This window comes from Opisthorchis viverrini (assembly GCF_000715545.1).
Source record: "Opisthorchis viverrini unplaced genomic scaffold opera_v5_257, whole genome shotgun sequence".
Classification (NCBI taxonomy): domain Eukaryota; kingdom Metazoa; phylum Platyhelminthes; class Trematoda; order Opisthorchiida; family Opisthorchiidae; genus Opisthorchis; species Opisthorchis viverrini.
The window spans coordinates 729,324-753,227 of NW_008751913.1; the positions used below are offsets into that span (position 1 = coordinate 729,324).

The 23,904-nt window shown below is 41.7% G+C and overlaps 1 protein-coding gene across 1 annotated transcript in view; it reads left to right on the forward strand.

The window, feature by feature from the left end:
• The window catches only part of T265_09120 (hypothetical protein), a gene marked incomplete at both ends in the record, with an annotated part of 38,435 nt that extends 15,050 nt beyond the window's left edge, over positions 1-23,385 (forward strand). Inside the window, 3 exons of the mRNA XM_009175111.1 lie at positions 2,506-2,568; positions 10,218-10,253; positions 23,242-23,385. Of these exons, the coding sequence (XP_009173375.1) occupies positions 2,506-2,568; positions 10,218-10,253; positions 23,242-23,385 (243 nt within the window). The remainder of the gene's footprint in view (positions 1-2,505; positions 2,569-10,217; positions 10,254-23,241) is intronic.
• Between the last annotated feature and the right edge of the window lie 519 nt (positions 23,386-23,904).

Below are 23,904 nucleotides of genomic sequence, written 5' to 3' on the forward strand. Positions count from 1 at the left end.
GCAAACGATGGTTCGGCATACGTAACACATGTCCCAACCAACGCAGCTTCTGGTGCTGGACACATTCTTCAATCGAAGTACCAGTTACACAACCGAAAACTCGCTTTCTAACTGCCCCATTACGGATTCGCCGACACCAACTCACAGGAGTTATGGTTCTGAGACAACGATTGTCGAACACCTGAAGACGTCTCAGTTCCGCTGCTCGAATGGGCCAAGTCTCACGGCCATACAACAAAACAGCCCGTACTAAAGCTTGATACACACGTCCCTTCAGATTCAGGGATAAACCATTCTGATGGAAGAAAGCTTATCCTGAAAGCTTTCTATTCCTATCATTTATTCGTCCTCTGTTCTACCCAACAAAGATCCAATTCATGTACCGTAAAAGTTACCAAACAAAGGGATGGATGACAGTTACTCGTCCAGCTTTACTTGTTTCATTTCTGATTAATTGCCAGAACAACCCACTAATCTCATTTACATACCAATGTGGTTTTCACGGGAGACTTGCCTGAAACCCAGCTGAACCTGTCGTTTATGAATGTACTGCACAAAGGCCACCTTATTTTTCAGTTGCAACGATATTTGCGATGTCGGAGTATGTTTTATTGAATGAAACTACTTACAAGATTGATGAAAACTAAACGAAAGCAGCCCACGAACGGTTCTGCCCTTATTGCAGTCCAACAGATATGGGTTGTCGAAGAGTTTTCACTACCATTAAGAGTCGTTTAATTCAGGAAAACTTATTAATTTCCCCTTCTTCATTTCAACCGGTTCTTATGTCAGCTGCATAGAAAAGCGTTGTAAAAACCTGTGTCTCTCACGAACAGTGGGATTTCGACCTGTTTTTAGGAGCCGTAAAATTCATCCAGGGCGTAGCAGTCATGTCAGCAGCAGACTGAAAGGTCAATGGGCCGTAGAATCCTGGATAAGAGTAGTGTGATGTCGCGCGTATGGATGATACGATACAAAGACTGTAATAATATCGCCAAGTAAAAATTAACAAGACTTATTATTTATGCTTATCAAAAGCAAACTCAAATGCTGCTGATAACATTTTCAAACTGTCTGAGGATTATGTTACTGCTACTACCTCTTGGTGGCCGCCCTTTGGTGTCCACTGTTTAATTTTCGCTACAGTAGTAAGGCGGCTCTACTGTACTCCCGATATACATTTACTCATAGAAAGGGTGACATTCCCCAGCATTTCACGGCTTTCCTCGTCAGATTCGAATAGTAATGGTTAGGGTATATTCCTTAGCCACTCGTGTTAGAACCAGGCAAACACAACGGTAGACCTTTGATTAGAGTTGCGCTGGCCGAAGTAACATTCACCTACGGTTGCACTTCAACACTGTAACAAGTCGGCTACAAGTTTGAACTGGAAGAACACCCAGTTGCAACGCAAACCACAAAGAAAAAAATAATGGTATGGGCCACAAAACGCGTGTCTCGATGAAACCTTCGAACGAGTCATGTTCACCTTCCTGCGTCTAAATCCTGGCTTTTTAAAGTGACACTGGCTTGGTTGATAATCCTATTTGACCAGCCTAGAGTTATCAGATAAACATGATGGTCCATCAGACATATGGGTGTTCGAATGCGTTTCTGAGTTTCACATATCACACGAACACATGGGCTTACTGCATACCTGGCACAGAATTCCTCCCTTAGGGAAAAGCTTTTCGGAGTGTTTGGAATGCTTCCCTGCGTAAAGTAGTCTTCATGAACAGAATCGCAGTCTTCTGTAAGGAAAGGGTGAAATTTCTGGTGATTTCAGCAATCATCCTGTGTGGAACTGTAATGTTCCCCATCAAAGTTACCAAAATGGAATTAGAAAAAAACAATCTCCTTTAACACTCAGATGTGGAAGGAGAATAAATACCAAGTGCAAATTCCATGCACGGGCAGGAAGATCTATTTTTCTATTAAAAGCAGTGTATTTTATGCGCAGCAAAGAATCCACTGAAATTTATCACATAAAATATTGTGATGTGCAGCAATTTAGTAGGATAAGTAAACCATTCGGCTAACAGAAGCAGTAATTCGTAATTTGGCTGTGAGACTTGGATGCGCGTGTTTCCATACAGAACATAAAACACTGGATAGTAGTGGTCGTTTATCGTGATTTAGCATAGTGCATTATCATATTGTCCTACGGTTGGAATAATCGATGAAAAGGAGCCATCGAATACTAGAGATCACAGTATTTTTTCTAGCATCTGTTATCTCAGCTGAAGGTCGTAAATTGTTCATTTGAGCATTACATTAACTGGACCGAAAAATTTGGAGGGTACAGCAATCATACGGCAGTCAATGATTGGCTCAGGGAGTTGGATATAAAGATTTTTTTCAAAAAACGACGCATTTGAGCAGATCACATAATGTGGAGTGTTGTCTACCTATTCCTTATTGCAGACATTGGTCAGTATCACTATTTGAGATCATTTAGCCTTAGCGTAACAGACTGGAGTTCATCTTGTCTTTCCTTCATTCTAGTCCACTCAACAGGAAAGTATTACTTTCGGCTTTATGGCGATAAGAAGCTCAAAAAGTGCTTACGTGAGTTATTGATGCTCTTTCCGTTTATATTCCATATGTCTTTTTCCGTACTTATCCCATGGACGCGATACTATGTTCCTTTTTTGTGCAGACATGAACAGATTTAAATCCATCCCTTCAACCATGTATGTTTCATAATGACAAACTGTGTGAAGTCAACAATTCGCTCTCTCCTCTCCAGCTGCATCACTAAATTTCACAAAACTTACGCAAATCATTGCAACCAAAGAATGTCATCGAAAAGGACCGATTGGACTATCTATCTGTGTGAAGTCAACAATTCGCTCTGCACTCTCCAGCTGCATCACTAAATTTCACAAAACTTACGCAAATCATTGCAACCAAAGAATGTCATCGAAAAGGACCGATTGTCTTGGACGATCTATCGTGTCTGAATTTTAACCCGATGTCAAACGGACTGTTTTCCTAAGAGAGCTCCGCGCGCACATGTTCAGTCGGCCAGGCGCTTGATTTCGCTCAATGCGGACATGTTTGGGCTTGTACAAGGTAGCTCAAATTCTCACAACTGTACACGTGAACACGTTCAGGATGTAGCGATCCCTTTTATGAGCAGAAGTTTTCCTGAACGACAGACTGACACGATTTGCACGACAAGTCACATAGGAATTTCAAAAGCAGCTCACTATACACAGTTCCCAGGCATGGTATGATACTGACTGAATTTCAGATCACATGCCCACAATAAATGCAAGTTTCTACTGTGTCAAAGAATATGAACAATAAATGATCATGATTAACTTACGCATAATGCTTTCGAACGGCACACTTAAAATTTAAGTTGCTCGGTTCTCTAAGCGCTTCCCGTTAATCTGAGACGCTGTTCCAAGGTCACGCAGAAAACCTGAATCTGTCCGGTCACCTGAGAGCCCCTTTCTTTGTATGTCTGGTTTTTTAACATTTCAAACAATCGCTAGAGCACTCTTGATTATGTCAAGAAAGTGAATGGAATTCAGTCTGGACAACTGCGCTCCTTACTAGCGCATAACCTGTAGTGGTTGTGAACTGGAGTAGTCTAGGCGGTAAATGAGAAATCTCGGCAAAATTTATAACGAACCTCAACAAGATCTTAAAACTTCCCCGTAAAAATAAAACAATGCAAAAAGTGTGGCTGAGGTTCACTGTTGGGTGTTCAGTATGTGGCCGCTTGACCCCATGACAAGGTTGCTGAAAACTCCTCGGCCTTTTGAGTAGTTTGCTTTATGAAAATATACTTCGATGTCTCCACTATCGTGCCAACTGAAGGATGAGGCGGCCTTTACACGGCACATTCGGTTGAAGAATATCATAAACAAGAAATTCGGTTGAGTCTCTCGTAAGAAAAAAGCAAATTGATTTTCAAATGAGTATATTTGTTGGACGCAGTTTAGCTTACGGAATAGAAATATCTACTGAAACAGAACCGCACGGTCAGTGCTACTCCATCTCCCCGTCAATATAACATAAAAATTATATGTTAGAGGCATAAAAAAACTAGCTTTCCTAAACTGTTCGAACGGGTATTTGGGAAATACCCGTTTGGGAAATACTCGCTAAATAAATCACAAATAAAATCAATCGGGGATCCGTTAGAACAGGGGAGCAGATTCATGTTCCTGAAACTGACATGGACGTTCTACAAAAGCCAGAACTCAGTGGAACGAGTGGAGGATCTCGGAATGGATGCTCTACTGGTTTCCGAAGCAAAGAACCACAATACCGGTGGTGTCGTCTTTTTAAAGATACTGAATGTCTACTGCGCAGACAGATCTGCTTTCTGAATCGATTTTTAATTTAGATTTAGTTGCAGTCATGCACATCTCAAAATCTGACGACTAGGTACACGAGTCGTAAGCCAAACGATGCAACCGACTTAAAGGTTATTGGATGAACCGGAGGGTATCGTTTGAACACCCTACATAACCTAACCCACTCAAACTCACTGTGGATGCACTTCATTTCAGTTCCCGCTACTTCTGTGATCTTAGGTGTCTGAGATGAGTCAAACGCTCTGCAGTGGGTCTTGACCAATCTACTGACAGAATTATTTCTCCAGCTACCTTTCGTCCCTAATAATACGCCTGACGAGGCTACAGGAACACGTTTGGATCAAGAAGCACGTTTCTCTTTGCTGCGTTTCGAATGCATACAACGAATTTCCTTACTCGAATGTACTCCCTACTGATAGTGATGGATGAGAATGAAAAGATCTGTTAATTTTTTCTGCTTAGTCGAATGCATCAGGGACTATGGCAAACAGAAGGAAGTCTTGGAGTGTTCCCGTAAGTTGTACAATATTTTTTTCACTTGTGTCTTTTTAAGTTTCGTTCAAAGTAACTTATCGCTTTGTCCATTTGTATTAAGTCAAGATGATCTACACCAAGTTTTCGGACAAGCATCACGCTAGTTACCTTCACCAAAGACCAATACTATTATAAGCCGTATATAGGAAAATTCACAGTGTATTTCCTACCTTGTTTTAGTCGGTACTTTGGCCTGAACTGAAATGGCAGTTGTATATGACATAGGTTGTTCTTGACTTGTAATCCTCAGCTCTTTTGATTTATCCCTTGTCTTTTTCCAGCCATCCTCTACCTGACTTTACCTAACAACACCAAAGAAAATCATTTCACACTGGCCTTTAACCTTCCAAAGTTAAAAACACTTTTGGAAAGGATAATGTGGTTCCTCGAGTACGAGCTACTCTATTTGTCCAGCTGATCCGACCGGAAGTAAGGGATTTAAGAGAAATACGACTGACTCGAAATATTTACTTTGAACATAACGTTCCTGTACTCTAATGTTGATCATTGCGTAAGTGAGGATGAGGCTAACTTTCTCGCGGAGAGCATCCAACAGAGGTTGTTTTATATATTACTAAGTATTACGTGCGATATATCACACTGCATACAACCTCCGGAACGCTTTTTTGGAACAGGGTACTACCCCCCCCCCANAAAAAAAAAAACGATCTCCTGCAAGAGAGGTCGTCAAGCTGAGATCACTTCATGTTGGTTCCATGCAGTTTGGTCTTGAATCAAAGCCCTTCAAGAGACCACCCTCAGCCCCCAAACAAAGCTTACTCTACACATTTCCTGAGTGGGAGACGCACTCTCCCCTACTAAAGGGTATGATCATAAATCTCCTCTACTGGACTCTTCTGCACGTTCGGTTTTCTAGGTAGTATGAGGAGGTTTGAGATTTTTCAGCGAAGATCTCTCCCTGTAGGTGAAGCCAATCTACGCTAAAAAGCGTGGAAGCACTGTGCAAATGATTATCATGTATCGGAAGCAGGTACGATTAACGGCTATACGCGACCTGAAAACGAGCGCATGAATCCCCAGCTATGACGCGAGCCAAACCACTCCTGGCGCAGATATATATATATATATATATATCGTTTTTCGGGCAACCTTGGAGAGCAATAAATCAGTTATCGCACACAAAGTCTGACTGACCAATAGAAAGGAGGCGCGGTCATTTTGGATTGAGGTGCAACATGACGGAAACGGCGCGAAATTCAAAAATTCGAGATTTTAGAAAAGTAAACTGGTAATAACTCGACAAATAAACGGTGTTTGGGGATACTGACATTCCCAACAATGTTTCATCCTTATTTGAAATCAGTAGGATTGCCCGACCACCCGACTTGTAGTTTGAACACCTAATCGTTTGGCCACGAGTGGCCGATCAGTAGTGTGCTTAACTCGCTCTTAGACAGGATATAGCACGAGTCGTCCTCCAATCACTGTATTCGCATAACATGGTCACGTTTTGAAGTCAGTCAATACCTGACCGTGTGATCCACTTTCTGTGATTGGGAGATGAGTGGTACCACATTTTAAGTGCGACCTATTGACAGTGCTTATCAGCCTCTCACGGCCACACGACCGACAGTTCAACTATTAGCCTGGAAGTCGTGGGTTCGATGCGAATTAGAGTTTTGTGAGCTGCGTACAGCTGATGATCTCCAATAAGGACAAACTGTTGTACAGAACATCTGGACCTTTCATGATAGACTAGCTTACTTTGCAGGACAAAATATTGGTTGATAATCGGATTGCAGCAAAGTTAATCACAAAGAGTTTGCGGCCCGAACAAGATTTTTTGTTCGTATGAAATGAAGCCACCCCTGTCTAAAATAATCCTCTATCAGAAGAGACTGTCTCAAAAAACACTCCTAGCCAGTTTTCGTAGCTAGTCTCTAGCTGTAGTTCACCTTTCTGTCTGCTTCAAAAGGAGACTACAATTGTTACGGGAAAGCGCCACATCCCTGAGAATTGAAAAACCAAGTTGTTTTTTAGTGTTAGTACGTCTGAGGCAGTCACTAAATACTGTGAAGGTTTTCCCATATCCAATTAAAAATCGTGGATTTAGCCTCTAGATTCCAGTACAGTACAGTTCAATAAAGTAAGACAGAGTATAAACCAGGAGGATGCATCAGCAACATCGTCTGTCAAGCATCTAAGCTACTTCATGGTCTAGTGCCCTTGATGGCCGACGTCCAACAGAATATCACGGCACCCAAGCTTTTCCAGAACATGCGAATCGCCTATAGTCTGGAAACCTGCATGATCAACTAGGCTTACAGTGTGTTCACACATCCTCGAGACTACAGTCGCCCGTCGGGAGAAAGGTCATTTTTCGTAGTAACATTTGACAATCTTCGAAGGACTTAATTCCCAGAAGAGAATTCTCTTGTGTAGTCTCCGCCGGGAAGTAAGTGTCTAAGGTGAACCGATGTCAGTTATCAGACGGCGAGTTAGCGAACGGGTATGCATGTTTCGTGTCGTAGGAAATTTGAGGAAATGCAGAGGACACCCTACTTTTGCACATTATTACTGGGTTGGTTCTGAAACGCATAAGCACCCAAAATCACTGAGAAATCCACTATCATGGCTTTAGAAAAGGACACTGTTAATTGTTTGGTAGTGAATTTCTTTTGGAGACACCTGGACGCTGCTGATTGAGTGCGCTTTGCCTAAAAGTAAATCTGTTTTCACATCACTGGTTAAAACCAAGTGAATTCAGCGATTTTGAGTAAACTATTTACACGTCATTGTTTCCAGTAGTTTTCCGCAAAAAGGAAGCATCATCGCTCAATCGCTCAATCGCTGGGTGTCGCTCACACGGTCGTGCACCATTCGCTCGCCTGTTACGAGCCCGTATTTCATCTGCCCGTGCAGTGTTTGCTTGCTGGAGTATCCCTCACTTATCGTGAACATCATACCAGTGCTCATTACTCCTTCCTACCCAACCTGGCCACTGTCACTCCGTTGTGTGATTTGCTCACTGCGACAACTGAGTGGATGTGCGTGCATGCGCACTTACTTCTTCTTACCCAAACTGGCCACTGCCAGTCCGTTGTGTGATTTGCTCATTGCGACAACTGAGTGGATGTGCGTCCATGCGCATCTAGTTAACAGGGTCAACAAAGGCCTGACGATAAGGAAAAACAAGGGGCGCCAAAAACATACCGAAAAGGGCGTGTGGTGAACAAGGTACAGTGAAATCACTCGAAGACCTCAATTGGGGAGACCATTGATCTGGCAGAAAAGCAACCATCTCAACTGGGATTTGCGACATCATAAAATGTTGACGATGGCACCGAAACATAACCCATAATGATAACCTGTTTTCCAGCTTGCTTCACTGACGGTCGATAAAATCGTAGAACTGTTATCAACTCGGGTAAATGCACGAAAATAAGAAAATTGATACCTGAAATTGTTGGACTGCTTTGTGGTATCCATTCATAGGGGGACATTTGATGGTATTTTCTGACCACGCTGCCTCTAAAATTCTAACACCCATCATAACCACATTGATGGCATTTTTTCATCCCCTCATTTTGATTCATAGAGTACACCAAACCAGTTTTTGGTTAATGGAGTATTCCACCTTCGTACACTTACTGTTTTGTACTACATAGGGCAGTCTAAATCGAGTGCGGATCACGATTACACGTTAGAAGGTTCGTCAAACTCAAGAGAAAGAACAGGACTTGGCTTTTGTAGGCATGAGACCTGACGTAGAAAAGGTCGCAGCTGCGTGCGGTTAGCGTGGTACTAATATAGGGCATTGTAAAGCCAAGCTGGCCATTCCATTGAGCTTCGACGCCGTACAGATCTATGGTCCACCCAGCACCAACGTGTGCATTATCGCCTTACCTAGGTTGAAGAAGCTTCATATACATGGCGTGGTATTGCCGTCGTTAGAGATCGATACTTAAAACCATTTGTCTTCAGCGGAGGAACCATCATTCTCTTGGAATGTATTTTGAAATCCTTGAGTGAGGGATAACACCTAACAGGTAGTCATATTGGAGTAAGGGGACAAAATCACCTAACGCAGCATAGGAGAACAATTAAGCCTGATGCCACATCCATTTAAGTGTACCGAAGATGATCGCATGTATTTGTTATTTTTGTACCTCATTAGTTAAGGTTTTGTACCTCTAAAATTCGGGTCCCTGGTTGCGCATGAATTTTCTTTCCACCTCTAATAGTTTTTGCGTCACCCATCAACATCAGACACGTTGAGTGAAGTGCATTCACTGGAGACATGTACACATCTGCAGGCAATCTTGTAGGGTAGAATGCAGATGGTCATGTTAATCTACTCCTCGACCTTTTTTCAGTAAAATTCGGTCCCGCTGAGGTGTTGAATGTACCGAAGGAACAAAATAAAGGTTTAAGCATAAGTAACGGGGTGTATCTTCTTTCCTCGTATTTTAAGTCAGACAGTAAAGGAAACATTACAGATGGAAATCAGTCGTAATATAATCATCAGCCAACAAGCAACAAAAACTCTGAACGAGTGCCTGGAAAGTGTCAGTAGATGGACTAGTACGTTTGACAGATTAATGTGGACAAACAGAAGGTAATCTCATAGCTGCCATTACACACTGAAACAAATCCTCCTAAAGAAGCGGACTGCCTGGGAGAAACTACTCACAAGGTTGCTGATAACACCCCAACAATACTTCTTCAACTCTTCAACAATAGATTCGGCCAAGGTGATTCAGTTGAGCCTCCCCTAAAAACCTAATTTTTGTGCAGAAGAATGTAGTTCAAAAATCTGGACCACTTTTTGGGGGTAAAATGTATTGTCGTTTTTCCTTATTACTATTATTTTTTTATGTTTATCCTTTGATTTTATGGGAAGCACAGCTGGTGACCTGAGGATCGATTTTCTTTGACCAGATCACCGAGACTTCATTGTCAAAAATGGCCTCAGAAGGCAGACACGACCACACATAGGTCTTATTAAAGTCCACCACTCTGATAATCGTTCAAAAATAAATGATCGACGCCTGGTTGGAGCGTGTGGCCTACACTGAACCAATTCTCTGGTGGAATGTCTCTTGGATAACACGTACAAACATAAATTAATCACTTGTATGAATCTCAACCCAACCGAGAGAATCGATTTCAGCTGACCTGTCTCCGTTCATTCGTCTTTTTTCATTAGGTGCACTGTTTTTAGGGTATCACAAACAACCGAAAAACGACAACTTTTTCTATGACGGGTAATATCCGTGAAGCAGAGGTCGCCTTCATGTTTATTAGTAGTCCTGTATGCGACCTTTTGTGTGAAGTACAAGATACCTATCTCACTATCACTCAGACTCAATTTGACCGTATTTTCAGTTAAATGCTCAAGAACGGCTTTCAAACGTTGTGAAGGTAAGTGCGACATTCCATTTCATCTAACTGTAAGATTCGCATCCAATAAAACCTCGACTTACGGTCACCTACCTACGACACGCTTTTGTTGGCAGGTTGCTCCTTACTAAGAGGGTATCCACGCTTTAGTTGAAATTCAGTGTTCCTACCAGGTTCCTACACGATTCCTGATAGCTTGTGAAGCGGCGCTCCGTCGGTCTGCTACTAGAATAGTAACAGTGAATCCCAGAGAACCACAAATTTTCTGTGCAGCTATATCGCAGATCCTACTGAAAATTAGGTGATGTACCACTTCCAGAGTTCTCTCGAAAAATATTTAGCGAAAAAGTACGCCTAAGGTACACAAAAGTTGACTAACACTTTCAAACAGAAAAAGTGCCCAAATAAAGGCGGCGTCTTATTTTCCAACCGGAAAAAAGTTCCTCTCAAAAGAGGGATATCGGTGCTTGTGGAGAGGACTTCATTGATCCGAAAGTCTCATCACTCTCGTTTGAAGCGTCCTCTTCCTGTACAACTAAGTAAGGTTATCAAATGACTTAGTCACTTAAACTTTTTACTTGGGGATGATCCCCAATGGAAATTCTTCCACAAAATAATAAAACATAGTAATCGATCATCATGATCATCATCATCGACAGCATGACATCAGTGTTCAACACCGATGCTTCACTACTGTAATAGGAATCGACACATGCAAAGGTAAAAAAACTAGACACCAAAATAATTGTGCGAGTAGCTGAATGTATGTCCAGGCATGTGCATCTCATCCGAGAGTCAGCAAGCGCATACTAGGGGTGACTGGAGACTGAGCAGTTCCACTGTACGGTGAGGTTTTATCAAGTTTGGCTATCGTCCTCGGAACTCTGTAATTTGAATGTTCCTTTAAACATAAGATCCCAGAAACTGACAGCGAAAAATCGGTCCTCAATAGGAAACGTCAGTTGGACCCGGTCCCACTGATCACTTCTAAGTGGCCCATTATTTTGGTCCATAAGAATTCCTAGTTATATGTGACAGCTGAATGGTATTTGAATCGAAATGTTTATCTTTGGAAAAAATCCATTTGACTGGTCATCCTCGGATGTCTTAGTCAGGTATGGAAAATCGTTCACAGTAACGTTGTGAAATTAAACTCCCTGGTATGCTAAAGTCAATTACCATATTCGCTGTGGCTGGACGTTATCTACTGGCAAGAAGCTTGGATTTTATTCTTATGGTCCTCAGAACTGGTAAAAAGCTTAGACTGTTAGCATCTCAGTATTTTTGTATATTTGGACTAGCAATTGTAGTTATCAACAACGCGTAAAAGTCCCTATGACTGGTCCGAAAATCGAGTTATTCGTTTGTGACAGCGCCACTATAAGCCTCAGTGATGCCGACTACATCTCATGAAACCCGAGAAGAGCGAAGTCGGCCGTGGGTGTTTAAAGATTTTTCAGCAAACTTCTGAGTAGTGTGTTACGTCTGTGCCGAATATAATTTCATTAAATCATACAGCTTTGACTAATATTCACGGGCAGAATGATTCACAATAACTACACGGTTGGAAGGGTACGTCCCCTCCCCCCCCCAAAAAAAAAAGCGTTCGTGTCAGTTCATGTTTAGAGTAATGCAACCGCTAATTCAGAATCTCCTTAGCGATCCAAGCACTTCTCGCACTGTATAATTCTCCGAATTAGCGCGTCAAACTCGCACGAGATGAATGGAGAACTTGACCTTCTTTAAACCGAAAAACACAACCGTGATCTACCTCGAATGACTGCCCTAATGGCCTGCCAAGTTCTAATGCATAAATTCGCCCATGTGTGTTTGGATTGGGTCTCAGTCAGTTGCTCTCCCTCTGGCTACCGATCACTACAAAGATCCCGGTTTTAAAGTTAGATTGTTCAACATTGCTGTGGTTAACCTTACGTTGCTCAACTCATGAGCAGGCCGGATCAGTGTTTTCAGCTGAAAGTGACCTACTTTAACCGTTAATAGGAAATAGTAAATGAGACTAATTTAAAATTGATTATTTTACAAAGCTTTCATAAACAAATGAATGGTCCCCCCTAACAGATCAAAATGGGTACGCAATATATCATGCAGCTAGTTCGTTTGAACCAGACAGTTGAACACCCGCGCGCAGGGGGCACAGTTACCGTTGTCGGTTTCAATGTGGTGGCTGCTACCGTAAGGAGACTAGAGTCAACATGGTATTCACTGCGAAAAATACACACTAGTGAGAAGCTCTCCGGCGCATGGGACCTAGTCATGGCCTTCGTTGTCACAAGTCAGTCTCGTTGACCTCGCTGAAAACAAAAATCGACGGTGCACGGATGCTAACCGGATCAGCATCGAACTCCAAATGTTACAACTTAACATTGCGCTAGGTAACTTTCTAAAGATTGCCTTTGTTGTAAGGCGCATGAACACTCATTCATATATATTCGTACTCGGCTGAGTGACTGAACTGAGCCATGGTACCACACAGAAAAAATTCCCCGGTAAGAACCAGTCACAGTGGCTTTGCAGCGAAAGGTTTAGCTGTGTAATTCACTCGTTTGATCGTACTAGAGTTCATGCAGATGCAACACAGTGGATGAAGAACAAGGAACCAGGAGAATTTTGTTTATTGTTACAGAAGAATATCGGGAAACTTTCAGCACACTGTGTGGGTGAAATGTCCAAGTGCATGCACACACAACAGCAGTTCCAAAATATAATAGATTATCTCGTGAAGTACTTTCCACACTGGCATACTTGGATCACCCGTTCGAGAACTGCTGGATCGGAGACTGGACCTGGGTCAACCAGGTCGCTTGATTTGAATTTGACCTATCTGATCGCTCTCGAGTGACGATTGTGAGATAAGCTCCTGTTTTCATCCAACCAGCGACACCGGGTCACACCAGCTAACTTGAAATTGACGGGTCAAGCAACCTATGCATAGAATTTGTTGGTGGGTACTTGCGTGCGAGTGTCTTGCAACACCATCCACTAGGTGTCCAGATAACTGAGAGCATAACTCGGATTCTGAAGTGGGTGCACGGTGTGCATGTTCCAACCTACAACATACACGCTGAGCTCACCGCATTTTCTATCAAACCACACGTTCCTTTTATTGAATTTTGACTGGCTCCAGAAACCACTGTCTTGTGTTTTTCGTTAATACGTGCGAACACGTTTTTTGCTGAACACTGCTTTTATAATATCGATGGGGAATTCCCATTTCTATCATCAATACGGAGGCCAAAAATGCACGGTCAGATGCTCTTTAACGGTGTGCAGAGTGGAAGTGACTATATTCGTTAACAAAACCTGGTTTGAAGGCCATCATTCTGAAGGTAACATTTAGATCATTGACCTGTCTGTCGTCAGAGGAAATTATGGCAGACGCGTAAAACTCCCTTCCCTGTTCCCTAATTTGGCGCAGCTCCAGTTCCCCACGTATTCGCAACAAGATATGCACTTTAACTGTAGGTTATGATCTTTGTCCCGTACGAACCTGAGCAGTTAGCGGTTTGGGCTGTCTCTCCGGAACGGATCGCTGTGACAGTGGAAGACTTCTTTATGAGTCTTCCGACTTATCTGCGGCATGGCTGCATTCCTAGTTGTAAAGAGAGTTTTGAAGAGATCCATTGATTTCTGGATTAATTTAAAATTTAAAAATTTAAATTTAAATTTAAATTTTTAAGTTAAAATTTTTGCAGAAAGGATCTTTCGAACGTAGACAGAGAGCTGAAAGCGTGAGTGATCAGTCGGAGTAAGTCATTTTTAAATTTTTTAAATTTTAACTTTAAAAATTTAAATTTAAATTTAAATTTTTAAAGTTAAAATTTAAAAAATTTAAAAATGACTTACTCCGACTGATCACTCACGCTTTCAGCTCTCTGTCTACGTTCGAAAGATCCTTTCTGCAAACGTGAGTAATGCATTTCCTCCCGGGGAACTTATTTATTCTTGTAAAAACCCAATCCAATAAATACTATTTATGGCACTTTTTTCAGGCAACCTTATAGAAACACATTTAGTCTACCATTGTGCTTAGAAGTCATTCGTTTTTAAGAATACACAATCTCACTCGGCCAGTGTGGTTAATATGAGATAGATTTTCAAAAGTAGATAGGTACTCACCTCTTGAGAGGAAGCATCTCCGTTGAGGATAATATTTTGATGGCACGGGTTTTCTCGTTGATATATTCTTCAAGAAGATAAACCCCACAATCAAAAAGCCCTACTGGCTAGTTCATCAGCTGGAAGACTTACCTCTCAGAGGGAAACATTGCAACCTCATTGGAAATGAATGAACCTATGAGCTGTCATGTCAAAAGGCAGATGTTGCTGATACACTGCCCTGCCAAATTGGTGACCAATCCTTACTTGGGCTTATCTTAACACGTAAAGAAATGTGTATTTGTAGTATCGGTCAAGATATACCACAATTACTATGCGCAATTGTGGATAATGGAACTGATTGGTAGGATGAATCATGGGATGGTTACTCAAAATTCATAGTAAATGACGAGTTATTCGCTGTAATACACTGCTTGTACTCCTTTCCGAATCCGGTATGAACAAGGAAAGTAGGATGTTTAGAACTGGTCATTTCTGGTTAGCATCATACTTAGAAATGTGACAATGTGACCCAACATCATTTATGGATAGTCTGTTAATCCTGTGGTCTCTTCATTAACGTGAAGGACACCATTGGTCAAGCACCTCAGGTTTGCGAAATTTGCTAAGACGAGTAGAAGTTTTCACATAAGTATAGTACTACCTGATGGACCATGGTCATATAGACGCCAATTCCTTTTCTGAGCTTTCAAAGGGACACTCCAACCTCATAAGGATTCTTCTGGCCTCATCACCTCTGATGTACAACCTTTCTGTTTTGTTGCTTGCTAATGGTTTTTCGATCACAGCCAACCTTGTGGGTTGAACAGTGAGTGTCGACAACCATTCAGATCACAGTATGAGGATCAATGTACATTGGCGTATCTAAATTACGCTCCACCGATTCGGTCCAGTCCGACATTGATTATTCAGAAACCATGTTTCGTGATAACATTATCTTTGTTTATCCCCTGCCACATGATCGCATTAGACATGTGAGCATCACAAAGTAGATTTCTAGAGAGAGTGAAAATGTTCTATGTTCACTATACAGACCAGTTCCCTGACTCCTTGAGTCAGCGTAATGGGCTGGGGACTCAGCTGATCCAGTTACAAGCTGTTTAGTGGCTTTCGGTACCAAACCCACAATTACGCGCCTTGAGGCTTTTTATGGAGCCAGTACTCAACGAAATGGGAACAAATAGGTTTTTATGCAGCCCTGTTCACTTCTCTTTAACACTCGGCAAAGCAGGACGAGACCACATTACTATCGTCATAACTGCTGAATAAGATGCAGCGGCTACGGGATGCTTTCAGCTCTGTCAGTTGAACTTCATTTTCGGACATATACCGTAGATTTTATAAGAGTAGGTGCCGAATTCTGTGGAACGAGTGTCCCCAATTCACAGCGACAATCTGTGTTAAACTGTTTTGTCGCTCTAGCGGTCACCTCTTACTGTGAATCTATATTATCAACGGAATGCAGTAAAGGGATAAACACAATAAAAAGCACATATTGAACAGACTACAGCGATCGGTTTAAGTATCATTTGTATTTTGAACGATATACATGGAGGACCTTAACTTCAAAGCGCACGTAGCACACCTGAAGCTCGAGATGGATTACTACTTAAAGTATGAACTTAATAGCCTTATGGTCCGTGGTTCGTACTCAACCTCAACATCTGACTGCTCCTGTCTAGGTTTGGCCAACCTGAGATCATTTCAGCCCTCGTGCCTCCTTCAGGGTGCATTTCAGCTATGCACCGAAAGCGCTCCACAGTTGAGTGACCATTACGTGTAGAGACCACCATAGAGGAATAATCAAAAGTGACCTATCTTACGAGGTGGTATTTTCTGGAGGGAGATGTACTTCACGTGACCAACTAAGGTTGATCTCTCCCTGGGAGGCGGTCCATCTTTGGAACAGTGCATCTACACGGAGACCATTATGTGCGTCAGAAACCTAGGGTTATTATCGAAGATTGAGGCGTAATTTCCCCGACATCCATGATCCAAATTCCACTTGGTGTCAGCATAGAAAACAGTGTGGTGCTTTCCATTTAGTTCCATATCCCCACATTTCTTTTCGAACAAATTGTCATTGGCCTCAAAACGGTAATGATTATGAGCTGGTACACTAGGCTGTGTGTGCTCTAGTGTTGTGACTGGGCATCGCGACCGCTGTTCCCACACCGATTTCAGCAGTCCGCCTTCATCATGTTTTTTGTGCCGTTAGACTGGCACTAGGCGGCTCAGATATAATGGACCACTTCGTGATAGTGCTCCATATGATTTTGATAGACAGTCATAGGCTTATTAGTTTTCATTCTAACCAATAGTTATCTTTAACCAGTATGAAATATCAAACTCAACATTATCACGCCGCGCCACATTTTCCGCATAACGAAACCCGGGTACCTTTCATCTATAGACGAATGCGGGGCAAAGTTTTTAACAGTTGGTAAGTTGCCTCACAAGATTCTCTTTTTCATTACAACCAAAACAGTGAAACTAGTTTTAAAATATTTCCGAAAGCCTAGTAGATTACTCGCACCTTTACGGCCGGACGAAGTAGCGCTCGTCTTGGAGGTGCTCTATCTTGAGAGGCATTTGCTTCTACAGTCTTGAGGTGCATCAAATTACGAGTTAAGGGCCGAGTAAGATCTATTCCTCCAAGTCGCTGAAAACAAAAGTGAATGCTTCCACTGTTTTGATGGATAAATAGGGAGCTTTCTGGCGTCTGTGACATCAATTATGGTTAAATCCGACTGACGGTGAAGGAATTTGGTAATGATATATTCGAGAAATAAAACAATATAAAGCACGATATACTTTCGGCATTAATATCTGGTTGATTTATTTTAGGTTTGATGAGAAACTGCGGAATTACCGCATTCTTTCACAGCAACCTCACCGCCGCGTTACACAGGTTGTTTAGAAGCCCACTCCAACTAGACGTAACGAAACGTATGCTCACCTCTAGACAGTCAAGCTTATCAGTAGTAGTTCTTTTGCCAGTGTCACACTGTACCTGCGACGTCCAAAAAGGGCACAGTTTTTCGGCAATTTCATGTGGGGCGAGCAGGAATAGAATTTTGAGTCCGTTTGGGCACAAATGTGAAGGTATATAGTTCAGTTTGGTTGCATTAGTCTATGGACTATCGGAGACGCAATGCTTACCGAAATGTGCTTTCTGTAGATCAAACCCACAGGCTGTATAAATGTCGTTGAGGAACTTTAGGAGTAACTCTAAAATATCTCTTACTTTTGGTCATTTGCACCGATTATCATCCAAACTGCTGGTCCCCAGTAGGATGACCGTTTGATATAATTTTTCCCTAACAGACCACCAACTTTCCTAGTTTTTGTTGTTCTGTAAAATGCTTAGAGAAAACCTCTTCCTTCAGTTGCCAAGTTTCTGATAGAATCATAACGTATCCGCAACTCAGATTCCTTTCTGACAATCTGTTGGCAGTCGAAAGGACTCCTTTTGGGCTGGATTGAGGCTGTATCTGTCAGACAGCTTAAAACTGAACTGTATCCAGAACTACATGGTGTTTCTCCAGACTCTACCGTGGTAGAGTTGGTGTCGGCATAAGAAGACTGCTACCGCACCTATCCCCCATCCAAACTCCCCTCTTAGAATGCCCGTATCAGCGTTTGTCGTGCAAACTGCTCCTGTTCATAACTTCGAGTAATTATATTACTTTGACTCTTACCTTTATTCATCCAAACTCCCCTCTTAGAATGCCCGTACCAGCGTTTGTCATGCACAACTGCTCCTGTTCATGACTTCAAGTAATTATATCACTTTGACGCTTACCTTTATCCCTACTCTCGTGTTTGCACACTCTTGCAGCAGTTTCCGGTAGGGATGCTCTACATGCGCGTTTTATTTTATGCTGTCATGAGACTAGGTGGCTGAACGGGAAATGAAACGCGTTACACTTGTTTCAAATGTGTAAACGAAAAAGAGTATTTTCACTTTTTCATTTCCTTGCGGTGTTTACATCGCCATCACGGTTTCAGAAGTACACAGTTTAAACGTCCTAGCTTCCGAATCCGGATACCCTTTCGATACTAAACATATATGACCATGAACGAGACTGACAGACAGAAACCAACAAGCAAATCGATCTCACATCCTACAAATCCCCACCACCTGACTCACTTCGGGGCCGGTCTCGTAATTCCGGATCGCGTTCCTACTGGCGATTCAGGCCACCAGTTAGAATATCGGAATTTCTAAAGACAGGGTTAAGAAAGAACACCAATAACTTGGGCACTTGTTATTTTGTTTGGAACTTTCTTATTTACTTACTTACTTTCTTACTTTCTTACTTACTTACTTATATTATTATTATATTATTATTATATTACATTATATACATATATTATTATTATGCTGCGTTCCGTGAACTATGAACTTGAGGTACCATTGTAGTCGAATAGACTAATGAATTGCCTTGGCGCCGGCATGATTATTTTAAACGGTTGAACTTCTGGCATGTTGTAGTTACAGAGTGGATTATGCATCCCCTCATGGAAAGTGGAGTTCTCTCAACATTATGTGGCAGCAGCTGGATATATGCATTTAGCGGCCAACATTAAAAGCTGTGTCCTCATGTCTTCACATCGTCGCCCGGCATTCAGTAAATCAAATAATTCGGGCCTAATCATCCTCTCTACGTCTCTATTTGCTCATTTCTAATAACTGCATGTGTTTTGTGCTCAATCGTTTTTCTTTGAAGTTGCCAATGCATTACCGCTCATTCACCCGTGCATTGCTTACTCGCGTAATGTCTGTGTGCCATCATCTACCGTGAATATCGCAGTAAGTCAGACCGGTTTCGCTCATGCTCATCAGTACAATCAGCTGAGTACGAGGGCATATGTGCTTGTTTAACACCACAACAAGCTTCTTGTTAGGGTGATCAGAGGCCGGGATAGTCCATTTATGTTACCTTCCCAGAACGGAGTACGTCCAAACATTCAATTCGGTCTTCCTTTTGGTTGTCGATCAGGTGGTTGTTGATCTGTTCGCCGAGCTTGACAAATGGCGCGCAAATAATTTCGAGAGGAAATTGTCAGTGTATGGTTGGGTCTTTCTCTGATAAGTCGTGGTTTGAGTTCACTTAACATGAACCCCATGACTGAAGAATGGTTAGGCTGAACACTATCTGTAGATTATTTTGCGGAGAAATGAATACGTAGTTCACTACTATAGTGAGTAAATTAGTGCCCACAAATTGGGAAGAAAACAAGTTGATTACCGGTGTTTTTTCTTCTTTTTTTCAGAATCCCGCCAAACCTAGGATCGGTAGTTGTACGTGACTTCGTAAAATTAAAGAAAGTTTTTGGCACAACTTTTTGAAACTTGGGTATTTTCACTAGGGACCAAGACGCATAGCACATGTAGCCTAGTCTTTTTAATTGCTAGGAGATCTAAATCTAATGTTTTCATAAAGGAAACTACTCACAAGGTTGTTGAAAACTCTTCGACAGCCCACGACCGTTTTCGCCCTACTTGGGGCTCATCAGGTAAGCGCATTTCCTGAGTTTCCGTCAACCTTATGTTCTACTTGAACCCAAATTGGACTGTTTTCGAGAAATACACTCATTTGCAAATCAATTTGGTTTTCACGAGAGACTCAACTGAATCTCTCGTTTACGATGTTCCATAACTTCATGTGCTGCGCACAGGCCGCCTCATGTTTGAGTTGGCACGATATTCGAGATATCGCAGTATATTTACATAAAGCAAACTACTCGACAGCCCACGACCGGTTTCGCCCTTCTTGGGGCTTATCAGGTAGGCGCACTCCCCCGTTGTAGAATATCATAAACGGGAGATTCAGTTTGGTCTCTCGTGACAACCAAATTGATTTCCAAATGAGTATATTCCTCGTAAATCCCATGTTATTCGTAGACGCATATACACAACAGCTTATCGAATGTTTTGCGAAATGGGCTACGAAGTCCACCAACTAGTCTTCCTTTTCACCTCTTCCATGCAGTCAAGGGTGGTGAATTTTGAAAAGCACATCAATTAAGGCATTCTTCCATCGAATCAAACATCAGCTGTGATTTTTTCTGCACATACCCTTTAAAACATAACTTTAAGTAGTGATAGAGGAGAGACGCTATCATGGTCAATTCATCGATTCACTCAATAAGTGACAGTGAATGACAGTTATACTCTAGATACAATATGCAGTGCTGTCAACGATGTTGATGATGATGAGAAGTTTTATCCCTAGGTGCTAAAAAACATTTTTTCTGAGTACTCTGCTGGATAACGCGTAATTCGTCATTGTTGATGGCTAATGAAGACAAAATCCGCGCTTACGGAGAGACCGTAGTAAGCAACAAAAGCAATACAACACATTTCGCCTGTTTGTGTGCCGTTCGGAGAAAGCAAGAATGTACTGAAAGAATTATCGTCACATACAACCAGACAGCGAATATCTCAAGTGTAAAAATCTATCTCATTCCAAAAATAGGATTCTAACGTACCCGAGAAGTGTTCCGAGCTTCGGTGTTTTTGAAGCATATTTCTATCACTGTAACTCCGCATGTAATACAGGGACAAGTGGATAAAAGTCCCGTTGTGTAGAATCGCTAGTGATATCACACGATACGAATGAGTAGACTTCTGCGAGTATTAAACTTCATTTGGTCATAATAGATGGTCACTTTCGATTCTTCCTCTCAGTGTGGAGGGGACAGTGGAGAGGTTATCGTCGCAGAAGCCTATCAACCTTCAGCATTCACAATACATTGCACTTCTAAACACTGGTTTTCCCCGCGAGCACCCAAAATCTTTCCGCATTTTTGATTGGCTCTTGTTCCCTGAGCAAGGACACTGACATATCTTCCGTCAATCTCCCTCACATTATTGTGAAGGAGGTGTTGAACACTGATGTCATCCTGTCGGTGATGATAATGATGATGTAACAGCCCTACGCATTCATTGGGGTGCACACACTATTGTGCCTTGCCTACCACACTGAAAAAAATTCTAGAAGCTCAATCAACAGGTTAAGCCCGAAAAAGATTTATAAAATGAAGCTTAGTTGGTTCTTAGGTCTAGAGACTTCATGGAAGATGATCACACAAGCATCCAATGCTCTGTGGGACGATGAACAATAAGGAATGCATGAAAATACATGAGTCTCTAACGGAGTGTTGCAAGGTGCGCCTACGGATAACTTTGATATACCACATCTGTGGTGGGATCCCTTCTAGAAACTACGGCTATTGTTGGGATAACGTTACGAACAGACGCAGCCTGGCCAGTCAACTAGGGCAGAAGGACACGGGCATTTTAAATTAGGATGTAATTGGCCAAAGAAGAAAAGGGGAACGGGAAAACAACCAAGATGTTTGCATTTGATCTACGAGGATCTGGATGATACTGGACCCTTTGTGTTTTCAAGATCTGCACTTAAGGAGTGGAAGCGAATCCTGTGACAAAACTCAACTTCCACCACACTGTGAGTCATTGAGGCGGCCTCCATTGACACCGAAGTTGTCTGAGATATCTTTGATTCACACAATCTTTCACATCAGTTAGATCGAAAGAACGGCTAGAAATATTAGGGATCAACTTGTGGATCTGTTTCGTTCATCACTAATTGTCAAATACACTCTGGTTAGGTGCTTCGAACGAAAATGTCCGTAAAGAAACTAGTTCAAACGAAGCTACAGCTCGGGTGACACATCCGCCCGTTTCCTCACGTTCAGGTCACGTGTGCCCTGATTAAACTTGCCGACCTCACTATCAGACTGACGAGCGAATTATCTTATCTTAGACCAGGCGTGCAAATGATTGTGTCGATGGGACTGTCACGCGAATTCACGATTGGGATGCTACGTAAATTCTAGCAAAGAACAATGTCAAAGCACATTAAGATTAGTGCCGTTGTCATCAAAAAGTGCGTAAAGAAAAGAGCGAAATTTGCATACAAATTTGGTTTTTATGGGCGACCCAGATGAACCTCTCGTTAACGACAGTGAAGCGTCAGTGGCAACACTGATGGATGAATGATGATGATGATGATGATGATGATGATGATGATGATGGTGTTATGATGGCGAAACTAGTAGTAGGATCTCGTAAAAAATCAGCAACCTCATTAGTAATGTGTTGAGTCTACACAATGTGTTGCCATATTGGCTTAATATACCAACGGAAACATGAGTCGATGTGATGCACCATATTCAGTTGAGAAAGAAAATCATGAACGACTCATTTTGGTTTGTCGTGAAGACCAGATTGTTGTGCAGACACTAATTTCGTGCAACTTGAGCTCAAGTGGAACATAAAGTTGAGGGAAACTTGGGGACCGCGCCTACCTGGCGAGTCCCAAGAAGGGCGAAACCTGTAATGGGTTATCGAACAGCTTTCAGTAACCTTGTGAGCATTGTGTTGCATCTATACTGTGTGTATAGAAAACATGAGAATTCGAATCAACATAGGTGGCTTCCGTGAAGATTCGCACACCTTAGCGCAAATGAGACTGGGCAACATTTCCGCCACAACCTATAGTTTCTTATCGTTAATATAAAGTAAGCACCCGTACTTGTACTACGACAACGTTTAGGAGCATATACCGGGATCAAACCATAGTTGAAAGACTAATCATTGAGACTTTCAGGAATTTAACGTCAGCTCATCGACATTTGCTGGATTACTAACTGTCCTTGCTTTAACGTCAAATAGTTGTTTTTTAATTCACTCGAAATTGAGGGCTGCTTAAGTCGTGCTTAAATTCAATCAGTTTTACATGGAATAATGTAGCCGTCTACATTTTTAAACACAATGTCACTCTTTCGTGCTATTTCTCCCGCTAATCTACCACACATGCAATTTTACTTATTCTTACAGACAAAACATATTCTGATGGTGCAAGCCTGCACTCCACGTGAATTAACAATAAACGTATATCTTGGTAGTATTTTCATTGGTATTCTGCAAACACGTATATCTCGTCTGCGTGAAAGAAAAAGAAGTCTTGAACCAAATAATTAATGGGGCAATTATTGTAATGAAGGAATTTGAAATAACTTAAAGCTTGGCAAAATATAAACGACGAAATGTGTTGTAATAAGATGGGATATAGAAAAGTCAGAAAAATTACAAGTTCGGGGTCCCAAAAATCAATATTAAAAAGAACCGCAGTCCAGAAAACTTGACAATAAAGTCCAAAAAATAAAATCAAGCGACATGAAATTCCTTAAAAAACGATGTCGATGAGCTCATTAACCGAAGAAAACATATAAATAAGCCAATAAATGAAACGTCTCCAAACACCATGAGCACAAGGTAAAGACAACAGAAAGAGCCAGAAAATCAACGTGCAGAGATTAAGCAAGAAAAAAAGGAAAAAAAGGTGAAAAAAGATAGCAAATAAAACGAAATAAAACGTCAAAAGACCGAAAAAAAAGAAAACAAGTTAAAAGAAAATCCAAAGAAGTAAAGGGATTTCAGAAAAAGTACAAAAACCAGCATGTGAATTCACATAAGAGACTGGCCTACTGTCGGTCTGAT